The sequence below is a fragment of the Sciurus vulgaris genome (genome assembly GCF_902686455.1).
Source record: "Sciurus vulgaris genome assembly, chromosome: 7".
NCBI classification, from domain to species: domain Eukaryota; kingdom Metazoa; phylum Chordata; class Mammalia; order Rodentia; family Sciuridae; genus Sciurus; species Sciurus vulgaris.
The window spans coordinates 37,444,780-37,464,181 of record NC_136467.1 but is presented as its reverse complement, the minus strand read 5'-3'; the positions used below and the strand labels follow the sequence as shown (position 1 = coordinate 37,464,181).

At 34.6% G+C, this 19,402-nt stretch overlaps 1 protein-coding gene across 4 annotated transcripts in view; it reads right to left on the bottom strand.

Annotated features, from left to right (window-relative positions):
- The window catches only part of PTPRK (protein tyrosine phosphatase receptor type K), a 561,297-nt gene that overhangs the window by 98,225 nt on the left and 443,670 nt on the right, over window positions 1-19,402 (bottom strand). For all 4 annotated transcript variants that reach the window (XM_079148159.1, XM_079148160.1, XM_079148158.1 and 1 more), the window contains exons 10-11: window positions 18,997-19,198; window positions 15,111-15,216 (exon numbers count right to left, since the gene is read on the bottom strand). In XM_079148159.1, coding sequence (XP_079004285.1) covers window positions 15,111-15,216; window positions 18,997-19,198 — 308 coding nt within the window. The remainder of the gene's footprint in view (window positions 1-15,110; window positions 15,217-18,996; window positions 19,199-19,402) is intronic.

Genomic DNA, 19,402 nt, shown 5'->3' with positions numbered 1-19,402 from the left:
TTTTAATTTATAATTCATATTTATATGTTATCTTTGTAGACCCTGTAGATATATCCATGTATGCTTATAAACTCACACATGCATACGCCCTAGGAAGATCTGACCTTATATTCTTGTCCTAATGAACAATAATGACAACTACTCGTCCATGCTAATAATTCAACCTAATCCTCAAAAAATACATGTCTCTTGAATGATCCCATACACCTAGAGAAACCAAGAAAATCTACTGAATATTCAGTCTTTTCTAATTCTATTAAATTGAAATAGATCCCACATTTTAAATAAGGATACTTTGTGCCAGATAGCTTAGGGCTCTCTGGATTTATTAGAAGCAAAGCAAACTGCCAGTGCAAGAGAAGAGAAGAGAGAAGTATCAAAAAGGATCTGCTCTTTGGGAAAGAAACTTGAGTATGATTCCACAGAAGATAAAAATTAACACCTTGGATTGAACTTTCAGATTTGGCACAATTTTCAATTAAATGAAAGAGAAATTATTTCAATTTTATACAAAATTAAGAAAAATATTTCTATACATACATACACTCAATTAACATATATTTTAATCTTCCAATGCATATTTTATTTACCAGTATTATTCATTTAGTCCTTGAATGATCATTGATCATAGAAGAAATGAAGTGTTACGTTTTTGATACTATTGAGAAACTAAAGTAAAGAGAAATTCAGCTATCATTAAAACTATACTATGAGCCTCATTCCTTCTTTTCTGTTTTATACTATACTGTTAAGAGTGAATTTTGTGTTCCCCCAAAAGTTACATGTTAAAACCCTAACCTCCAACGTGATGATATTTGGAGATGGGGGTCTTTGGAAAGTAATTTGGTTAAGATGAGAGGCCCTCATCAAGAACTGAATCTTCCAGTACCTGATCATAGAATTTCTAGACTTTAGAACTGTGAGAACTAAAAACATGCTGTTTAAGCTACCCTGAATTTTGTTAGAGCAACTCCAGCAGACTAACAAGTATACATATAAAAAGACTTCGGTAAATTGGCTTCCAAGCATATTTTCTAAAATATTCTTTGTGTGATGATTGACATCAGACAGAAAGCAATATGGAGATTGTTAGATCTTCTCACCTCATTCCCTCCCACTCCAGCCTGCTACTGCCAGGACAGATGTCTTCGTGTTACTATACTTGGTTCAGATTCTGGATATTTTTCAACCTCCACTATGCTTAACTCTACAAACTAATACAATAGCCATCACATTTTATATTCAAGTATGGTTTCATAAAGGATAATGGGAATTTAAATAAGCATTTTTAGAATGAATAAATTGCTTTTGCTTTTTGTGTTGATGTTTTTACTTACTTAAAACATATCCAAATCACTTTTTCTTTCTGCATGAAAGTACTTTGTTTTGCCTCAAAAAGTCTGAACGCTATTTGAATAATGGATTTCCTCAACTTTCTTCCTGTGACTTTACATTCACTCCTTCATTCACTCAATAATTATATTAGTTCCACACAGGCACTTAAGATAAGAGAGATGAACCAAAGTCCCAGCTATCTTGGACATTATATTTGATTTTCATTTTTGAAATCATTAGAGTTCTATTTTTAGAATGCTTTCTAACCCTCTTAAGTTTGATGCAATTTAAAACAACAACACAAACCAAAATATCTACTTTCTTTAAAACCATCCCCACTTACAAACCTGTAATTGTCCCTGGTAAGCATTGAAAGTGACTTGAGAAAACCACTCAGAAGTAGATTTTCAGAGTCATCTTAAATTGTCTTTCATATTCCCTTTTTCCCATACACCCAAACAAGCTGAAATTGATTGTACTTTATCTTCTATAACATAACCCAGAAATAGCCCTTTGGAGTTTAAAAATTGAGGTTCACATCTGTGTGTTGTATTGCTCTTTCTTTTGCAAACCCTCTCAGCATGCTACCTGACCAGAATACAGGAAAAATGAAAACTAGCTTTCCATGTAATGATACTGCTGAAAATGTTCTAGTGGCATTTTACTATCATCAGTTGGGCTCAGCCTTCAATCAGTTCCTTCAAGACCTATCACTTTGTACAAACCTATTTCTATAGTTCTTCATGAACATGAAGAAGGCCTGTGTATAATCTGCACAGAGATCTACTGTAATTATGGCAACTTCTTGTAGCAAAAAGTAGCAACAAAAATAATCAGAAGTCACTATAGGGAGAAATCTCATTCGACTTGTGATGGAACTGCAAACAGAATTATAAATTTCATGCTTAAAAGAAACTGTCTTTTCTTCCTCATTCATTTTCAGAGGGTATGCTCCAAAAACATATTTGCACTTTTGAAAATCTGTTTCTATACCTGTTACCTTCTAATTTATCAATACAAATTGATTGAGGAACAAAAAATAATGAGAAATCAAATTAAAAGTGATTTGACTGATGACATGAAATGGGCCTGTACTTTTTCATTGTCATGGTTGTCTAATTATTTAATGGTACTTAACTTTAACTAGATCTAAACATTATTACTTAGTACTCTAGCAATTAAACATATTCCAAAGCCTCTTTAATATGTTTATTCATTCCGCCCACACTTCATATATTCCCCATTCCAAGTAAATTTTAAAAATATTAATACAATTGAGTTCAAATCAATATACTGACATTATGAATCCTTATTCAATACTCAAATTGTGATTGCCTTATATTTAAAAACTAAAACTGACACTAACTACTTTAATCAAATTTGACTGAACATGGGTTATAGTAATATTTAGTTTGGGGAAGACCAAATGATGATTTCTCTTTATACAATTTTCCCTTAGTTTCAAAAGGGTAAGAAAACATGAGGGAATTTTGCTATTAGCTTAAAAAGAGATTATATTTAAAAAATGCCATGTTTTCCTGACTTAGTGATTAAAAAATGTTGAGCTAAACCCCAAATTACCTGCAATAAACTGCCATAGATTTTTTTAAAAAAATTTATTTTAAAATTTTTTACAGACTGCATTTTGATTCACTGTACACACATGGGGTACATCATTTCATTTCTATGGTTGTACACAATGTAGATTCGCACCATTCATGTAATCATACATGTACATAGGGTAATGATGTCTGTCTCATTCCACCATTTTTTGTACCCCCCTCTCATTTCCTTCTACATAATCTAAAGTTCCCCCATTTGTCATAGATTTTTAAAAATGCATTACTAAGTAAATTCTCTGTGAATATGTTCAGAGTTTTAGGTTATGCAATCCTTTGCACATAACAAATTATACAATGGTATATAAACTTCCTCATATTTACCAAAAAATTCTCCTTAAGCTTTAAGGGAAGTTCCCTAGCTCCAGTGTTTTACTCTTCCTCTCCTGAACAGACTTTCCGAGATCCCACAGACTCCATGACTGTCTTGCTCACTGTCCATGTTCTGTCCGTCAGGAGAGTGAAAGTTCAATTACCATTCCTGGCTGCCACTGTATTCTTGCTCTCCACCTTGAACACACAAACCGCTTCTCTTATGACTTCCCTGTTTCTATAGAGGAGTCATCAGTTACTGAAGTTTTAGTAATTGAATCAGCAAAGCTCAAAAGCCTGGCACTAATTTTAATAAATCCTATCTCACTGTAATCTATCTTTTTTATTTTATTTTTACAGACTACATTTTGATTTGTTGTACATGAATAGGGTACAGCTTTTCATTTCTATGGTTGTACACAATGCAGATTCACATCATTCCTATAAACATACATGTACACAGGGTAATGATATCTGTTGCATTCCACCATCTTTCATATGAAACTCTGCCCCCTTCTTCCTCTCATTTCTCACTATGGAATCCAAAGTTCCTCCATTATTCTTATCCCCCCCACTCGCCCCCATTATGTTTCATCATCCACTTATCAGGGAAAACATTTGGCCTTTGATTTTATGGGCTTGGCTTATTTCACTTAGCATGATATTCTCCAATTCTATCCGTTTACCTGCAAATGCCATAATTTTATTCTTCTTTATGGCTGAATAATATTCCATTATATATATACCAGTTTCTTTATTTGCTCATCTATTGAAGGGCATCTAGGTTGGTTCCACAGTCTAGCTATTGTGAATTGAGCTGCTATAAATATCGATGTGGCTGCATTACTGTAGTATGCTGGTTTTTTAAATCCTTGAGTATAGACCAAGGAGTGGGATAGTTGGGTCAAATGGTGGGTCTATTTCAAGTTTTTTAAGGAATCTCCATACTGCTTTCCAGAGTGGCTGCACCAATTTGCAACCTCCCTAGCAATGTATGAGTGTACCTTTTCCCCCACATTCTTGCCAACACCTATTGTTGCTTGTATTCTTGATACTAGCCATTCTAACTGGGGTGAAATGAAATCTTAGAGTAGTTTTGATTTACATTTCTCTTATTAGTGGAAATGTTGAATATTTTTTCATATATTGATTGATTGATTGCAGATCTGTGAAGTGTGGGCTACATTTATTGATGGGTTATTTGTATTCTTGGTGTAAAGTTTTTTGAGTTCTTTATAAATTCTGGAGATTAGTGCTCTATCTGAAGTATGTGTGGCAAAGATTTTCTCCCACTCTGTGGGCTCTCTCTTCGCATTGTTGATTGTATCCTTTGCTGAGAAAAAGCTTTTTAGTTTGAATCTATCCCAATTATTGATTCCTGCTTTTATTTCTTGTGCTTTGGGAGACATGTTAAGGAAGTCTGGTCCTAAGCCAACATGATGAAGATTTGGATAATGTCTTTTAATATACCATTTCTTTCCCCTTCTCTTCACTCCCATTATTTCACATGTCAAATTCTGTACTCTTTATGCTGGGGTTAATATCTTACCACACCCCTGGGCTTATATTTCTGTTCACGCTCTTACTATTTCCTGATAAATATTATCCATTTGAAACTGGTGTGACCAGTGGCACCTCAACATACTATACACACTGCTGAGGTTTTCCTTTTTCCTCCTCATCTAGCTTCTCTGCTTTCCCACAAAGCATTCTCTGACTAGTTCACTCCTCAGTACTCTGTCTGCTAAAGCCAATGGAGGTAATTTTTGAGGTGGAGGTTTGTTGAATGATACAGATGTTGAAGTCATAAAAACACGGGATTTTTTTTCAACCTAATAATCTGACACCTACTATAGTGCCCAAGACCCACGTATCAGAACCCCAAAGGTGTCCCCAGAAATCCTGGGATTGAAATAAGTCCAAGAATCCCTTTCTTAATAAAGTTCACTGCTCATATCATGAACAAGGGACATAATAAGTACTAGTTGGTATTAGACTATAATAAATTCTTTAGGTGTATGTGTTTTCTTTAATAAATTATGAATTCATTAGAGATAGTGCTTATCACAATTGTGATATCCCCATTTAGTCACTAAATATTTATTAGGCACCTGTGATAAGCCACAAATTATTGTCAGCACTTGGGATGCAATAAAAGAACACAGTAGTCAAAGTCTCTTCTTACATTTCAGTGGAAAAATGTAAGTAAAATACATAAATAAAACAAAACATATATAATATGTCAAGAAGAGATAAGTGCTCTGAAGAAGGTAAAGCAGGATAAGAGAACAGGGAAATGCTGGGAGTGGAGAGTGCTATTTTGTAGGGAGAGGTTAAGAGAGACCTATGTGATAAAACATTCTTTGAGCAGAAACTTGATGGAAGAGGAAATTTTAGTTAAGTGAATGTATGTATTAGTTATCTCCTCCTACATAACACATTGCTCTAAAACTCTGTGGCTCAAAGCAACAAACATTTAGTAGCTCATAGTGTATCTGTGGGTCAGGAATTTGAGAGTGGCTTTGCTAGGTGGGGCTCCAGGTTTTTCACAAGTTCAGAAGGGAACTGTTCACTGGGGTTGCTTTCATCTCAAGGCTGGAGAGATTTAACAGAAAGGGCATTCCTCCTTTTAGAAACAATTCTACTGCTATGATTCTGCAGTATAAACATGAAATTAAAATAACCTTTATTTAATTTGGACCCTGTGCTCTTTATGCACAGAAAATGACAAAGAAAGAGTATTTTCATCTTTGCAATTTTAAGGCACTTCTATTTCTAATTCACATAAATTCTTTGTCATGCTAGTGATTTCTTTAAATTTATGAGATAAAACAGACTATTCTATAAATGAATGACGATGGGAGCTGCTTAAAGCTGTATCTCTGTGACTGTTGTGGTTTGGATCTTAAATGCCCCTCAAAAGGTCATGTGTGGGGCCTTTGCAAGGTGATTAGATCATAAAGGCTCTGACCTCATCAATGGATTAATCCACTTACAGACTCATAGCTTACTGGGTTAGGGGAAGTGGTGCCTGGTTGGAAGAAGCAGATCATTGGAAGTATTCCTTTGAGAGGCATATTTTATCCCTGCCCCCTTCTTCTCTCTCTTTGCTTCTTGGCCTCTTTGAGGGGAGCAACTTTGCTCCACCATCTGTCCCACCATAGACCCCCAAACAAAGGAGCCAAGTGAGAATGGACTGAAACTTCTGAAACTCTAATCTAAAATAAGTGTTTCCTCCTTTAAGTTGATTTTCTCAGGTATTTTGCCACAATATTGGAAAGGTGACTAACACAGTAACCAGTAACCCAAGGAAACCACTAACATATATAGTTTGAATGCATCACATCTGTGCTTAGATATGTATTTCTGTTATGTTTTCACTGAACTTTTTAGACAAGTTCTTTTCCTAATTGAAGAGAAACAGTGGTTTGAACTCTTTTTCATGACTCTATATCCTAATTACCTCACTTTAAAAATATAGGTTTAAATGCAAAATTAGAGTATACTCAGAAGGGCTGGGGAGATAGCTCAGTCTGTAGAGTGCTTGCTTTGCATGCACAAGGCCCTGGGTTCGATCCCCAGCCCGGCAAAAAAAAAAAAAAAAAGAGTATACTCAGAAAATAAATTAACTCTAGATTGGGTAGCTTCTTTCCAACTTAACAAAGGTACAGCTTATAATTGAAAACTTCTGAAATAAAATGCACATTCATTTATTATACCTTATATAAACTGAGTTATCACAGAGGAACTGTTCTGTATTTTTACAATATTCTGCTGTACAGAGAAAAATCAAAGAAGTTACATTTTACAGAACTGATTCTAAATGTGGGACATAATAATTTTGAATGAATAAAATAGCAATGATTGTCACGTGATAACATTCATAAGGCTAGATCTCAAGGTTATAAGTAGGGGCAACATTGTAGTTGTGTCAGTCAGTGACTTTCCATCTTTAGAAGGATCATGAAATTAAAAAATGAGTTTTACTAGAACCAACTGGTAGAACCAGCTTGCCAAGATCAGCTCACATGTGTTGCTCATCAGTAGGGCTAGGCAGGCTTGCTGGGTGACAGGAGGCCTGCATGCCTGGTATTACTGTGTTGTCCGGAAGGGGGTTTTTCAATGGGAAATCTGGTACTCCTCTGCTCACCATGATGTCCTAGGGATAAAGTACTCTTCATTCCATAAGAAGAGTGTACAATTTTGATTTGGGGTACTGGTGCTAAAAATATTTGTTCCTATTCAATAACTTAAAGTCTTTGATAATTTTTTTTTTCTCTGCTACCACTTCTAAAATAAAAGCTACCATCATCTCTCATCGGAAGTCTGCACCCTGTCTCCCTTCCTTCCAAGACTCATACATCTTACCTAACTAGGACCTGGTGTGAGAGCCACCCAACGCTTGCCTATGCTTCCAATTTCCCTGTCTGAGGGTGGCCATTAGCTCTAGTCCCTGGGACTTTCCAGGCTTCCGTCTCCATTCTCCATGTTCCTACCAGAGTCATCCTTCTAAAATGTAAAATGGCACATGGTTGCTTGCAGCCCTGGGGCCACTTTCAGTTTTCAGGCTGGCACTACACAGAGTCTCCTCCTGGCCTCTGCTCATCTCTTGAGCATCTGCTGTCACCTCTCTGACATACCCTTCACTGTCAATGACCTGAACTCCTCGCAGTTCTTGAACTCGCCTTACTAGGTCACGAGTCCCATCATTTGCTTTGCAATCACTTGGAAGGCCTACCATACCTTCTCTTCCCCCTTTATTAAAAATGACCCTGGGACTGCCTTATGTCTCCCTCTCCTTCAAAACCCACCACTAGCACCACATTTTCTTTTTTCATTTTTATTAGAGCATTATATTTATACATAATATTTGGGTCCATTGGACAAAATACAACATGCAAGGAATTTGCTTTTGACCTCGATTTCTCTCCTTTCTTCCTCCTTCCCACCCTTGTTCTCCCTCTTCTCCTCTATCTTCCTTTCACTCCTTTATTTATTCATTTTTGACTGGTATTTTCTACATACACATAGAGGTGAAATTCTTTGGGGAACATTTACATATGTATATGTAACATGCTATTGTGAAATTCATTCCCTATTCCTACCCCTTTCCCTTTTTCCAGTCCTCCTTCATATTTTACCCACTCTCTGATTGACCTTACGTATTTATGATGTCCTTTCCCCTCCTCTGCCTCTTCTTCCTTCTTTTCCTTACTTTGCTCTAGTTTCCACGTATGAGAGAAAACATTAGACCTTGACTTTCTGATTCTGGTTGATTTCACTTAGCATGATGTTCTTCATTTCCTTCCATTTACAAGCAAATGCCATTATTTCATTCTTCTTTATGGCTGAGTAAAACTCCATTATGTATATATATCCCATTTTCGTGATCCATTTACCTGTTGGTGGGTATCTGTGCTGAATCCATCATTTTGCTTTTGTGAATTGTGCTGCTGGAAATATTGAAATGGCTGTCTCATTACTGTATGCTGATTTTAGTTCTTTTGGATAAACACTGAGGAGTGAGACAGCTGGGTCATGTGGTTGTTCCATTCCTAGTTTTTCTGAGTAGTCTCCACACAGCTTTCCATATGGTTGTACTAATTTGCAATATGAATGTAGCTTCCCCCCACTTCCTAGCCAGTGTATATTATTGGTCGTGTCCTTGATAACTGCCACTCTGACTAGGGTATGATGAAATCCTAGTGTAGTTTGTTTTGCATTTCCCCGGTTGCTAGGGATGTTGAATTTTTTTGTTTTTCATAAAGTTGTTGGCCATTTGTATTTTTTCTTTTGAGAAGTTTCTATTTAGTTCTTTTGGTCATTTATCGATTGGGTTATTTGTGTTTTCAGTCTGGAGGTTTTTTTTTTTTTATTTAGCTTTTAATTTTTTACAGACTGCATTTTGATTCACAGTACACAAATGGGGTACATCATTTCATTTCAATGGTTGTACACAATGCAGATTCATACCATTCCTGTAATCATACATGTACATAGGGCAATGATGTCTGTCTCATTCCACCATTTTTCATACACCCCTCCCTCTCATTTTCTTCTACACATTCTAAAGTTCCCCCATTATTCTTTCATTACCCACCCCCACCCCCATTATAGATCATCCTCCACTTATCAGGGAAAACATTCAGCCTTTGGTTTTTTGGGCTTGGCTTATTGCACTTAGCATGATATTCTCCAATTCCATCCATTTATTTGCAAATGCCATAATTTTTTTCTTTATGGCTGAATAGTATTCCATTGTGTATATATACCAGAGTTTTTTCATCCATTCATCTGTTGAAGGGCATCTAGGTTGGTTCCACAATCTAGCTATTATGAACTGAGCTGCTATAAACATTGATGTGGCTGTTTTACTGTAGTTTGCTGATTTCAGGTCCTTCGGGTATTGTGTTCTTTTTATGTTCTAGGTATGAATACCCTGTCAGAGGAGTGGCTGGCAAAGATTTTATCTCATTCTGTAGGCTCTATCTTCACATTTAATTGTTAACTTTGATGGGCAGAATCTTTTTAATTTGATGTCATTCACCTTATTGATTCTTGGCTTTATTTCTTGAGCTTTTGGGTTCTAGTTGAGGAGTCAGTGCCTGCACTGTACGATGGAGGGCTGACCCTGTGTTTTCTGCTAACAGTTGTGTGGTTACTGGTCTCATTCCTAAGTCTTAGATCTATTTTGATTTGACTTTTGTACAGGGTGAAAGATAGGGGTGTAATTTAATTCTTCTACATATGGATATCCAGTTTTCCCAGCACCATTTGTTAAGAAGGCTGTCTTTTCTCCAACATAAGTTTTTGGCACCTTTGTCAAGTATCAGATGGCTATAAGTATTTGGGTTTGTCTTTGTGTTTTCTATTCTACTCCACTGACCTTCATGCCTACTTTGATGCCAATATCATGCTATTTTGGTTCTACAGCTCTGTAGTATAATTTGAGATCAGGTATCACGATACTTCGCACATTGCTCTTCTTGCTCAGTATTGTTTTGGCTATTTTCAGTCTCGGTCTCCAAATGAATTTAAGGACTATTGTTTTCTAGTTCCATGAAGAATGTCATTGATCTTTTGATGGGAATTTCACTGGATCTGTATATTGCCTTTGATAGTATGGCCATTTTGACAATATTAATTCTGCCTGTCCAAGAACAAGGGGTGTCTTTCTATCTTCTGAAATCTTCAATTTCTTTCTTCAGTGTTCTTTAATTTCATTATAGAGTTATATTAACTTCTAACTTCTTGGTTAGATTAGGTCCCAGTTTTATTTTTTGAGGTTATTGAAAAAAGTATGATTTTACTGATTTCTTTCTCAGCTGAATATCAATATTGGAGTACAGAAGAACTATAGATTTAAATTTCTTTCAGTCTTTAGAAGATTTCTGATGATTTTTTTTTGCGGGGGGAAGGGGACATCTAGATATATGATCATGTCATCAGCAAACAGTGATAGTTTGCCTTCTTTGTTTCCACTTTGTATCCCTTTACTTTCCTTCTCTTGCCTGACTGCTCTGAATAGAATTTTGAGAACTAGATTCATTAGAAGGGGTGAAAGTGAACAATCCTTGTCTGGTAGAGACTGTTAAGAATCTATCCTGTCCTGGGCTTTTCTTTGTTGGCAGGTTTTTAATTGTAGTTTCAATTTCATTACTAGATATTGGCCTGTTTTGGTTTTCTATATCTTCCTGGTTCAATTTGGGCATACCATATGTGTCTAGAAATTTTCAATGTCTTAAAGACTTTGAGTTTATTGGATTATAACTTTTCAAAATAATTTCTAATGATCCTCTGGATTTCAGAAGTATCTATGGAGATATTTCCATTTTCATCTCTAATGTTGATTTGGTTCTTCTCCTTCTTTTGCTTAGTTTGGATAAGGGTTTATTTGAAAATTTATTTACCTTTTCAAACAACTATCTCTTCATTTCATAGATCCTGTGTATTTTTTTATTCTCAATTTCATTAACTTAAGCTCTGATATTTATTATTTCCTGTCTTCTAATAATTTTGGAGTTAATTTGGGCTTCTTTTTCCTAAGGCCTTGAGATGGAGCACATGCTTATTTATTTGGTATCTATTTTTATAATGTAGGCCCTCAATGCAATAAATTTTCCTCTTAGTACTGCTTTCATACTGTCTCAGAGATTTTGATAAGTTATATCTTTGTTTTCTTTGCTTCTAAAAATGTCTTGATTTTTTTCTTATTTCTTCTTTGATTTATTCTTCATCTCAGTGAGTATTGTTTCATCTCCATGTGTTTGTGTGGTCTCTGTTATTTTTCTTCCTGTTGATTTTTGCTTTTAGTCCGTTATGGTCTGATATGGATTTTATCTTTTTTATATATTTTCTGAGAATTACATTGTGACTTAGAATATGGTCTATTTTAAAGAAGGTTTCATGAGCTTTTGAGAAGAAGCTAAATTTAGCTGTTTTGGGGTGAAATATGTTATAGATGTCTATTAGGTTCAACTGATTTATAGTATTATTTAGGTTGGTATATCCTTATGAATTTTACGCTTTGATGACCTGTCTTTTGGGATAAGAGTGTGTTGAAATCTCCCAGTATTATTGTATTGGGGTTTACCTGTGATTTAATATCAATTAGAATTTTTGAAATGTAATTGGATATACTGATCTTTGGGACATATATCAAATATATGAGAATATATATTAACTATTGTTATTTGTTCTTGTTGGATTGTTCTGTTTACTAGGATGTCATGTCTCTTCTGATTTATTTTGCTTGAAATCTGTTTTGTCAGATATGAGAAAAGCTGCTCTGGCTTGTTTTCAGACTCCATTTGTGTGGAATTTTGTCCCCCAAGCTTTCGTCTTCAGTCTGTGAGTTTCTTACATATTAGATGAACCTCTTGCAAACAGCATGTGGTTGGATCTTGGTTTTCTTTCTTTCTTTCTTTCTTTCTTTTTTTTTTTTTTCTTGTTCTTATGTATTCTGCTAATCTATGTCCTTTAATTGGGGAGTTGAGACCATTTACATTCAGTGCTATTATGGATCTGTGCTTGTGGTTTAGCACTGCATTTTCTATCTACTATCACTGCAATTACACAGTATTGTTATAGTCTTTAGTTTATGAATCTACCACTCTTATTCCTGGGTACATACTAAACTCCTTTAGGCAATTTCTATTCCAAGTATCTAGCTCAGGTCTTAACACTTAACACACATAAGATATCATTGAATCTATAAATTCACGGAAACCATTATTACTTTTAGCCTTCATAGTAAAACTAAGGAAGCCTAACATACAAACTCTATATAACAAGGATTTTCCAGTTAGAATTGAAGTTTGACACTAAAAACACCAGACAGAAAGAATATACATTTCCATTGGAGTTGGTAAAACTGGATGGTAAACTAAAAAGGAAAGAGACTGATAATGCTATAAAATTGGAAGGATATCAGCATTTAGGGGCAATATCAGTAGAGAATCAATTGCTGGATGCTGTCAGGAGTTTGAGCCAATACTAGGTAGATATTTCTGACTTGTTTGGGAGGCCACAGTCAAAGTGGAATGACACCAGGCAACACCTACCATAGAAAAGACTCTGATACACCAACATTTCAAGAAGAAATTGAGCAGAAAGTCAAACATTTTCAGTACAGCTGATGGGAGTGAAGGAGATTCAAACTAAGATTTGTAGAACCAGGCCATATAATCAGTGGTATAATAATTGATTGATCAAATTGGGTTCTCATTTAAAAAAAAATTAGGGCACTGTAGTGGATAGTCTCATGACAAGCCTTCAGGTAGTGATAGGCAGGAAGGTCATCAGAGGGAAAAAGAGAGGACTATCTGACAGGAGAATTCAAAAAGAAAATAAAAAGGCATAGCTCTAGCAGCCAAACTGTCCAACTAGACCAGGTTGGTCCTGCCCATTGGCCCCAAATATAACTGGGCAAGACTCTACAAATAAACAAAATATGGACTTAGTGGGATTAGAACATGAGTTGATATTAGATTTTTTTTCTTGGTAGGTAATTACATATTCTAAAAAATTATTGCTTATATTATTAATTATTTTTATAGGATTCTAAAATTTAATTTTTTAAACTAATCTCTTGGAGTGTAAAATTTGTAGTTGTCAATTAGTGATCTCAATTCTAGAAAAGATCATATAACTTGCCAACAAATATAAAAAGTATATTTCTATGTCAGAGAAAGAAGATATATGATTACCTACGATATTTTTGTACAACTAATAGTTTGGACTAGATGAACTCTTGTTAATTAGAAATTATGCAATAAATAATGGTAAACAAAATGGAAATGTGTTATAGATAGTACACTATGTTCCTGAAAACCACCTACGAGCAAAAGGTTTACAAGGCTGCAGGTACCTCTGATTCTTCATGATAAAATCTGGGCAAAGGCTTTATGGCTTCTTGCAGTCCCTTTATCTTTCATTTACAACTCCAGAACAGTGACAAGACTTAATGCATGTGACTGAAGTTTATGGAAAAACATAATTAAATGACTAAAGAGTTTATATAAGTTTATATAGCACAGCAAAGTAATAATAATAATAATTATATACTATGTTTGCAACTTACATTTGTAGAGTTGAATTCACTCAAATATGTAACTCTTAAAAGACAAATGCAAGTATCTGAGAACTCATTTAAACGACATTAGCAGAACTGAACATCTATAAAGTAAAATTTCATCACAGGTAGGAATGTGTGAATGACCCTGATTACCTGTCAATAGAGAAAGACATTGAGTGCAGGCATTTTCTCTTTCTCCTTTGGATCTGCAATCAGATTCACTCACAGATCACTGATTCATGAATAGCGCTGTGTACTTTGAATTTTCAAGTATCCAGTGCTTTACTAGTGTTTTTGTTACAAGTACTCTCGAATGCTTCACTTTTTCTGTAGTGTGGGTATTCCCTGATTTTTAGCCAGAATCAAGAATTTTCTTTCTGACTCTTATTTTTTATCAATATATTTTTTAATTAAGAAAAATATTTATATCCTTTCAGCCACATAGGATTATTTGAATGGTTAATATGTACTCATGAGGTCAAATGTGTTCATTTTACACATAAAGATAATTTTTTCTCAAAAAAAAAAACCTATGTAAATGATTTGAGATGAATCAATTGTGAAATATCTACACTTAGTTTGTGCCTTGATTTACTTCTAAGTAGAAGTCTGATTTCAAAATTCTCACAAAATCTACTAGTTTCATGTTATTCATAACGTATTTATTGCAGTGGACAAGAATTATTTCCTCATCCTATTTTTGACAAATATTTGAAGGTCTTATTCCAGAGATTCCAACAAAGGAACTGAAACGAAAAGGGGCTAAGGAAAAAGAAAGAAAGATAAAAGGATCAGCGTTGTTGCTGGGTGCAGTGGCACATGCTTGTAATCCCAGGGGCTAGGGAGGCTGAGGCAGGAGGATCCCCAGTTCAGAGCCAGCCTCAGCAAAAGTGATGTGCTAAGCAACTCAGTGAGACCCTGTCTCTAAATAAAATACAAAATAGGGCTGGGGAAGTGGCTCAGTGGTCAAGTGCACCTGAGTTCAATCCCCGGTATACCCTCCCAAAAAATGATCAGCATTTTTAAAGCAAACAGTGTAGAATGATTTTGTTGATGAATATCTCCTACAGTTTTGTTCTTAACTATAAGTCTAGTTGCAGGCATTGTCTAAGTGAAAAACAAAAACAAAAGAAACATAAAACCTTCATGACACTAATTGTCAAATGAATATCTCAGAAATGAACTGCTTTATTTGCTGCTAAGCAACCATTGAGAAAACCTCTCTCCCACTCACTGCTTTTTTCTTTGACTGTTAATTCCCCTCTTACCTGATAGGTGCACCTTTGGCTTGTGCTGGTCTTAACAATACAGTTATTGTGGTGGCAGTTTCATTGAGAGATGCATCAACTCCTTCATAGTCTGGCAAAGTTGGAGCTGATAAATGATCAATGAAACAAAAGAACAAAACATCAATCGAGTCATACAACTATATCATGGGTCAATATGAACAGATGCTCCCAACTTAAGGAAAAATCAATTTAAGCCCTAACTCTCTACAATACAATACACCATATTTTGTAGCATAAAGTCAGCTACTAAAGCTTAAGTCCAGGAATGTGAAGCATAGATATCTATAAAATCAAAATTATCGCTGAAATTTTCTAAAAGTCTGTCAACTCATGATTACACATTCTGATCATTTTGGGAAGATGTTTTCAGTTTCTGGAGACTTTCAAATTGGCAATGAAGGAATGGGGAGAAGGTGGTGATAGCAGACTCTGGGTGACCTGTGAAGATCTGGAGGTATGAAGGGCAGAAGCCACGGGAAGCCTGCCTGGCGAGATGGAACTGTTTACACTCTAAATGTTGCAGAAAGACTCAGTGTTGTTTTCTGGATCATTTTCCTCTCTGTGATCACAATGGAAACATATCAAGCAAGTGTGGTGAGTGGGCGTCTTACCTTTTATTTACCAAGAACTAGTGTATTAATTGCCAAATTCTTAAAAGATAAAGAAAAGTATTGAATAGTATCTAATTGGGAAACAGGGGTTTCCTAAACTTAAGACGGGTGAATGAGTAACTACAAATTCCTTTGAACTATTTTCATATAGAAAGATGTTTGGAAGGATATATACCCAGTGAAATGTTTCTATTTCCAGGAAAAAAAAAATGAGATAATATGGTAGGTAATAAATTATTTGAAGAATCTTATCCATTCGTTGAACAAAGAAATTAATGTTTTATGAAGCATGAGAATCTTTTAAACAAAATTATAGCAAATTGTTAATTGAGCCAAAGAGGAGGACTGTTAATTTGTTGAAACAATGGTCACCATATACCTAAAGTCAGAAGCACCCTGGGGGACTTCTTAAAACAGATTACTCCCATCTCCTCTACAGTTACAGTTTCAGTAGTTTTGAAAAGAGATCTGATCCTGGGCATTTCTAGAATTTCCCTGGTAAAGTTGGTCTGGGGACCATACATTTTACATTTGTGCTGGGAACTAGGACAAAGAAACAGGGAAGATTTTATGATTTAGGACATATTTGAGTTGAATCTTAAGATAGAATTAAAAATTCATCAGCAAGAGAAAGCATGGACATAGATTGTAGAGAGAGGAAGCAGAATGTTTGAAGTTACAATACCTAGAAGGATCCTGCATGTTCTACCAGGTACAAGAAATTTGCTATACCTGGACTTTGGGTTCATGGGAGCAGTGGAAGATGAGAGGAGCCATACAATGAGGAGCCACAGATGCAAGTCATGGGTGGGTGAGTGGACTTTATCTTAATGGATACATTAGCATTTGAAAATACTTGTTTTAGTTTAGATATGAGGTGTCCTCCAAAAACTCCTGTGTGAGACAATGCAAGCTTCAGAGGTGAAATTATTGGGTTAGGGAAGCCTTAACCCGATCAGTGGATTAATTCCTTGATAGGGATTAACTGACTGGTAATTAAATGCAGGTAGGATGTGGCTGGAGGAGGTAAGTCATCGGGGACATGCCTTTGGAATATATATTTTGTTCCTGGTGAGTGATGTCTATTTCTCTGTCTTTCCTGGTGCCATGCTGCCTATTGCTTTCTTCTGTCAAGCCCTTCTACCTCCCCTCTGGTTCACAGCAACTGAGTCAGTCATCTATGGCCTAAGACCTCGGAAATTGTGAACCTCCTAAATAAAACTTTTCCTCCTCAAGTTGTTCTTGTCAGGTCTTTTTGTCATAGCAGAGGGAAAAATACTGACTAAAACTATATTTAAGAAGGAAATACAGGTTGTATAAAATTTCATAGAAAAATATATTGAAAAATGGTAAGTCTGAGGGCTAGGATACTACTTAGATATTTCAAACATGCTTAAAATACGGTACAGATGAATACAAAAGAACCAGTGATATAAGAAGGAGTTAAATTAGTAACCGAGTATAATTTAGGAAGTAAAATCTAAAATATTAAATAAAGTACATGCCACTATGTAAATATGTATTATGTATATGTATTTATCATACACACACATATAGACCTCCAACCATTAAGTTAATTTCACCTTCCTCTTAATTGCTTTAAAAATGCTGGGAGATGTAACTATTGGACTCAAGGTATAAATAATAAATTACTTTAAAATTACAGATAATGCTGAGAACCACACTAACCACTGATATTATTAGCTTGGCTGTGATTTCTACTTGATTCCAATGTGTGGAGATGGCAAGGAAGTTTTTAAAGTATAATCCAATATTCATTGTTCTTAGGTTGAGTCAAGTAAAACCGTAGTTAAATGATTCAAAGAAAAACTAGATGAATATTCTTTTCTTTATATTTTTGTGTTCAATGAAAACTTAGTACCTTAGTCTTTCGAAATAACACCCCACCACACATACACACATATTAGTTCTCAGGAATTTATAGGTGTTCAATACTCTCAGTTTTATAAGCTTATACAAAATTTTTAACTCTTTCTGTGGAAGATCTTAATTATTGTACTACTGCTAAGTCTAGAGGTTAGCAACCATATCCTAGTACATCCTAATATCACCAAATGTTATTTTTTATTGTCTAATAAAGTGATTCAATAAACATTTTGAATTCATGGTTTGGAATTGTTACATCAGGAAATAAAATGACAACCTTAATAAATTGTTATTTTCTAGGATAATGGATAAAATTTTTAAATGCAATTTTATTTGAATATTAAGATAAATAAAATGTCACACAAAGTAACACACAGAAATAGATAATTTCATTAGTGATACAAATTCTTAAAGTTTGCACTATATTAAACAGACTTAGAACAATGTAGAGAATATGTCTCTTCTTTTTGATGCAAATTGTAGTTTCGGAACAATGTTAAAAATTTTAAATGAGTAGTATATTTATATTCTATATAGAACTGTAATGAAAATGAAAATAATTGATAAAGTCAAAATGAATATGTTAATATATGTATAGCTGTTCTTTAAAACATTTATTTGTAAATTTAACTGGTTACATATGTAATATAGATTTATTTAAGTAATCTTAAATAAATATGATGAAATGTTATATAAACTGAAGTAGATTTAGGGCACATTACAATGCTAATTCCTAGCAAGAATTTAATCAGGTTTAACTGGTGATTTGATTGAAATAGAAATAACATTTGTAAACAAAGTAGTCAAATGCAAACTATAAAATTGTTAATAGAATATGAAATTTAATTATATTTGTTTATCAAGTTAAAATTCTCCTGCATGTTCCTGTTCTGAAATTTAGATGAATTTATGTGAGATTTCCAAGAGAAAAAGAAAAGCCTATATTTATTTAAACTTATGAGAATGTTAGGGAAAATGGAATAGAGATAAGGTACGTGGCACTCTGATACGATGCTCTACTGTTCTTTTGATAAAATCCATTTGTAGAGATCTGATACCACAATAATTATCAAAACTATAATAAGGCCTATTGTCATTTATAATGAACTTTGGAAGGTTTTTAATAAAAATATATTATAAATTTTAAAAAGATCACTGCCAATTAAAAGTGACTAAGAAGTGTTTGTGATTGGACATTTAACTGATGATTTGTATTTAAATGAATCTTTAAAGTGCTTTCAATCATGCATAAATATATTAAAGATTCAATAAGTGAGATGAATGACAGTGTATACATGAATCCCCAGGTCATGCTATTACAAAGCTAGAGTATGATCAATACTATTTGTACTTTATTCATTGCATACCTGAGATATTGGTGGTCACGTTGATGGCAGTTGCTGGCCCAAAGCCTTTAACTGTGCTGGCTCTTATGAAAAACTGATAGGTAGTTCCAGGGTGGAGATGCATAAAGACATGGTGTGTGCTGTTCCATAAATTGGACACTGTCTGGGGAGGTCCAGCCACTGGAACTGCAGGATCAAATGACCGTATGCTGCTATAACTGACCTGTTTTAAGAAATACATTTCCATATGAGAATATAACTGAAATATAGATTTAAGTAAATGAATTTAAAGAAGCTGAATTAGCAGTTCAAGGATAGTTCCATTCTAAATTTATTACATAATGCCAATTTAGGTCTGAAAATGTATTATCATACACTATTCCAAGTGTGGATATTAGCATTACATTTACTTTCTATGCTAAGTTTG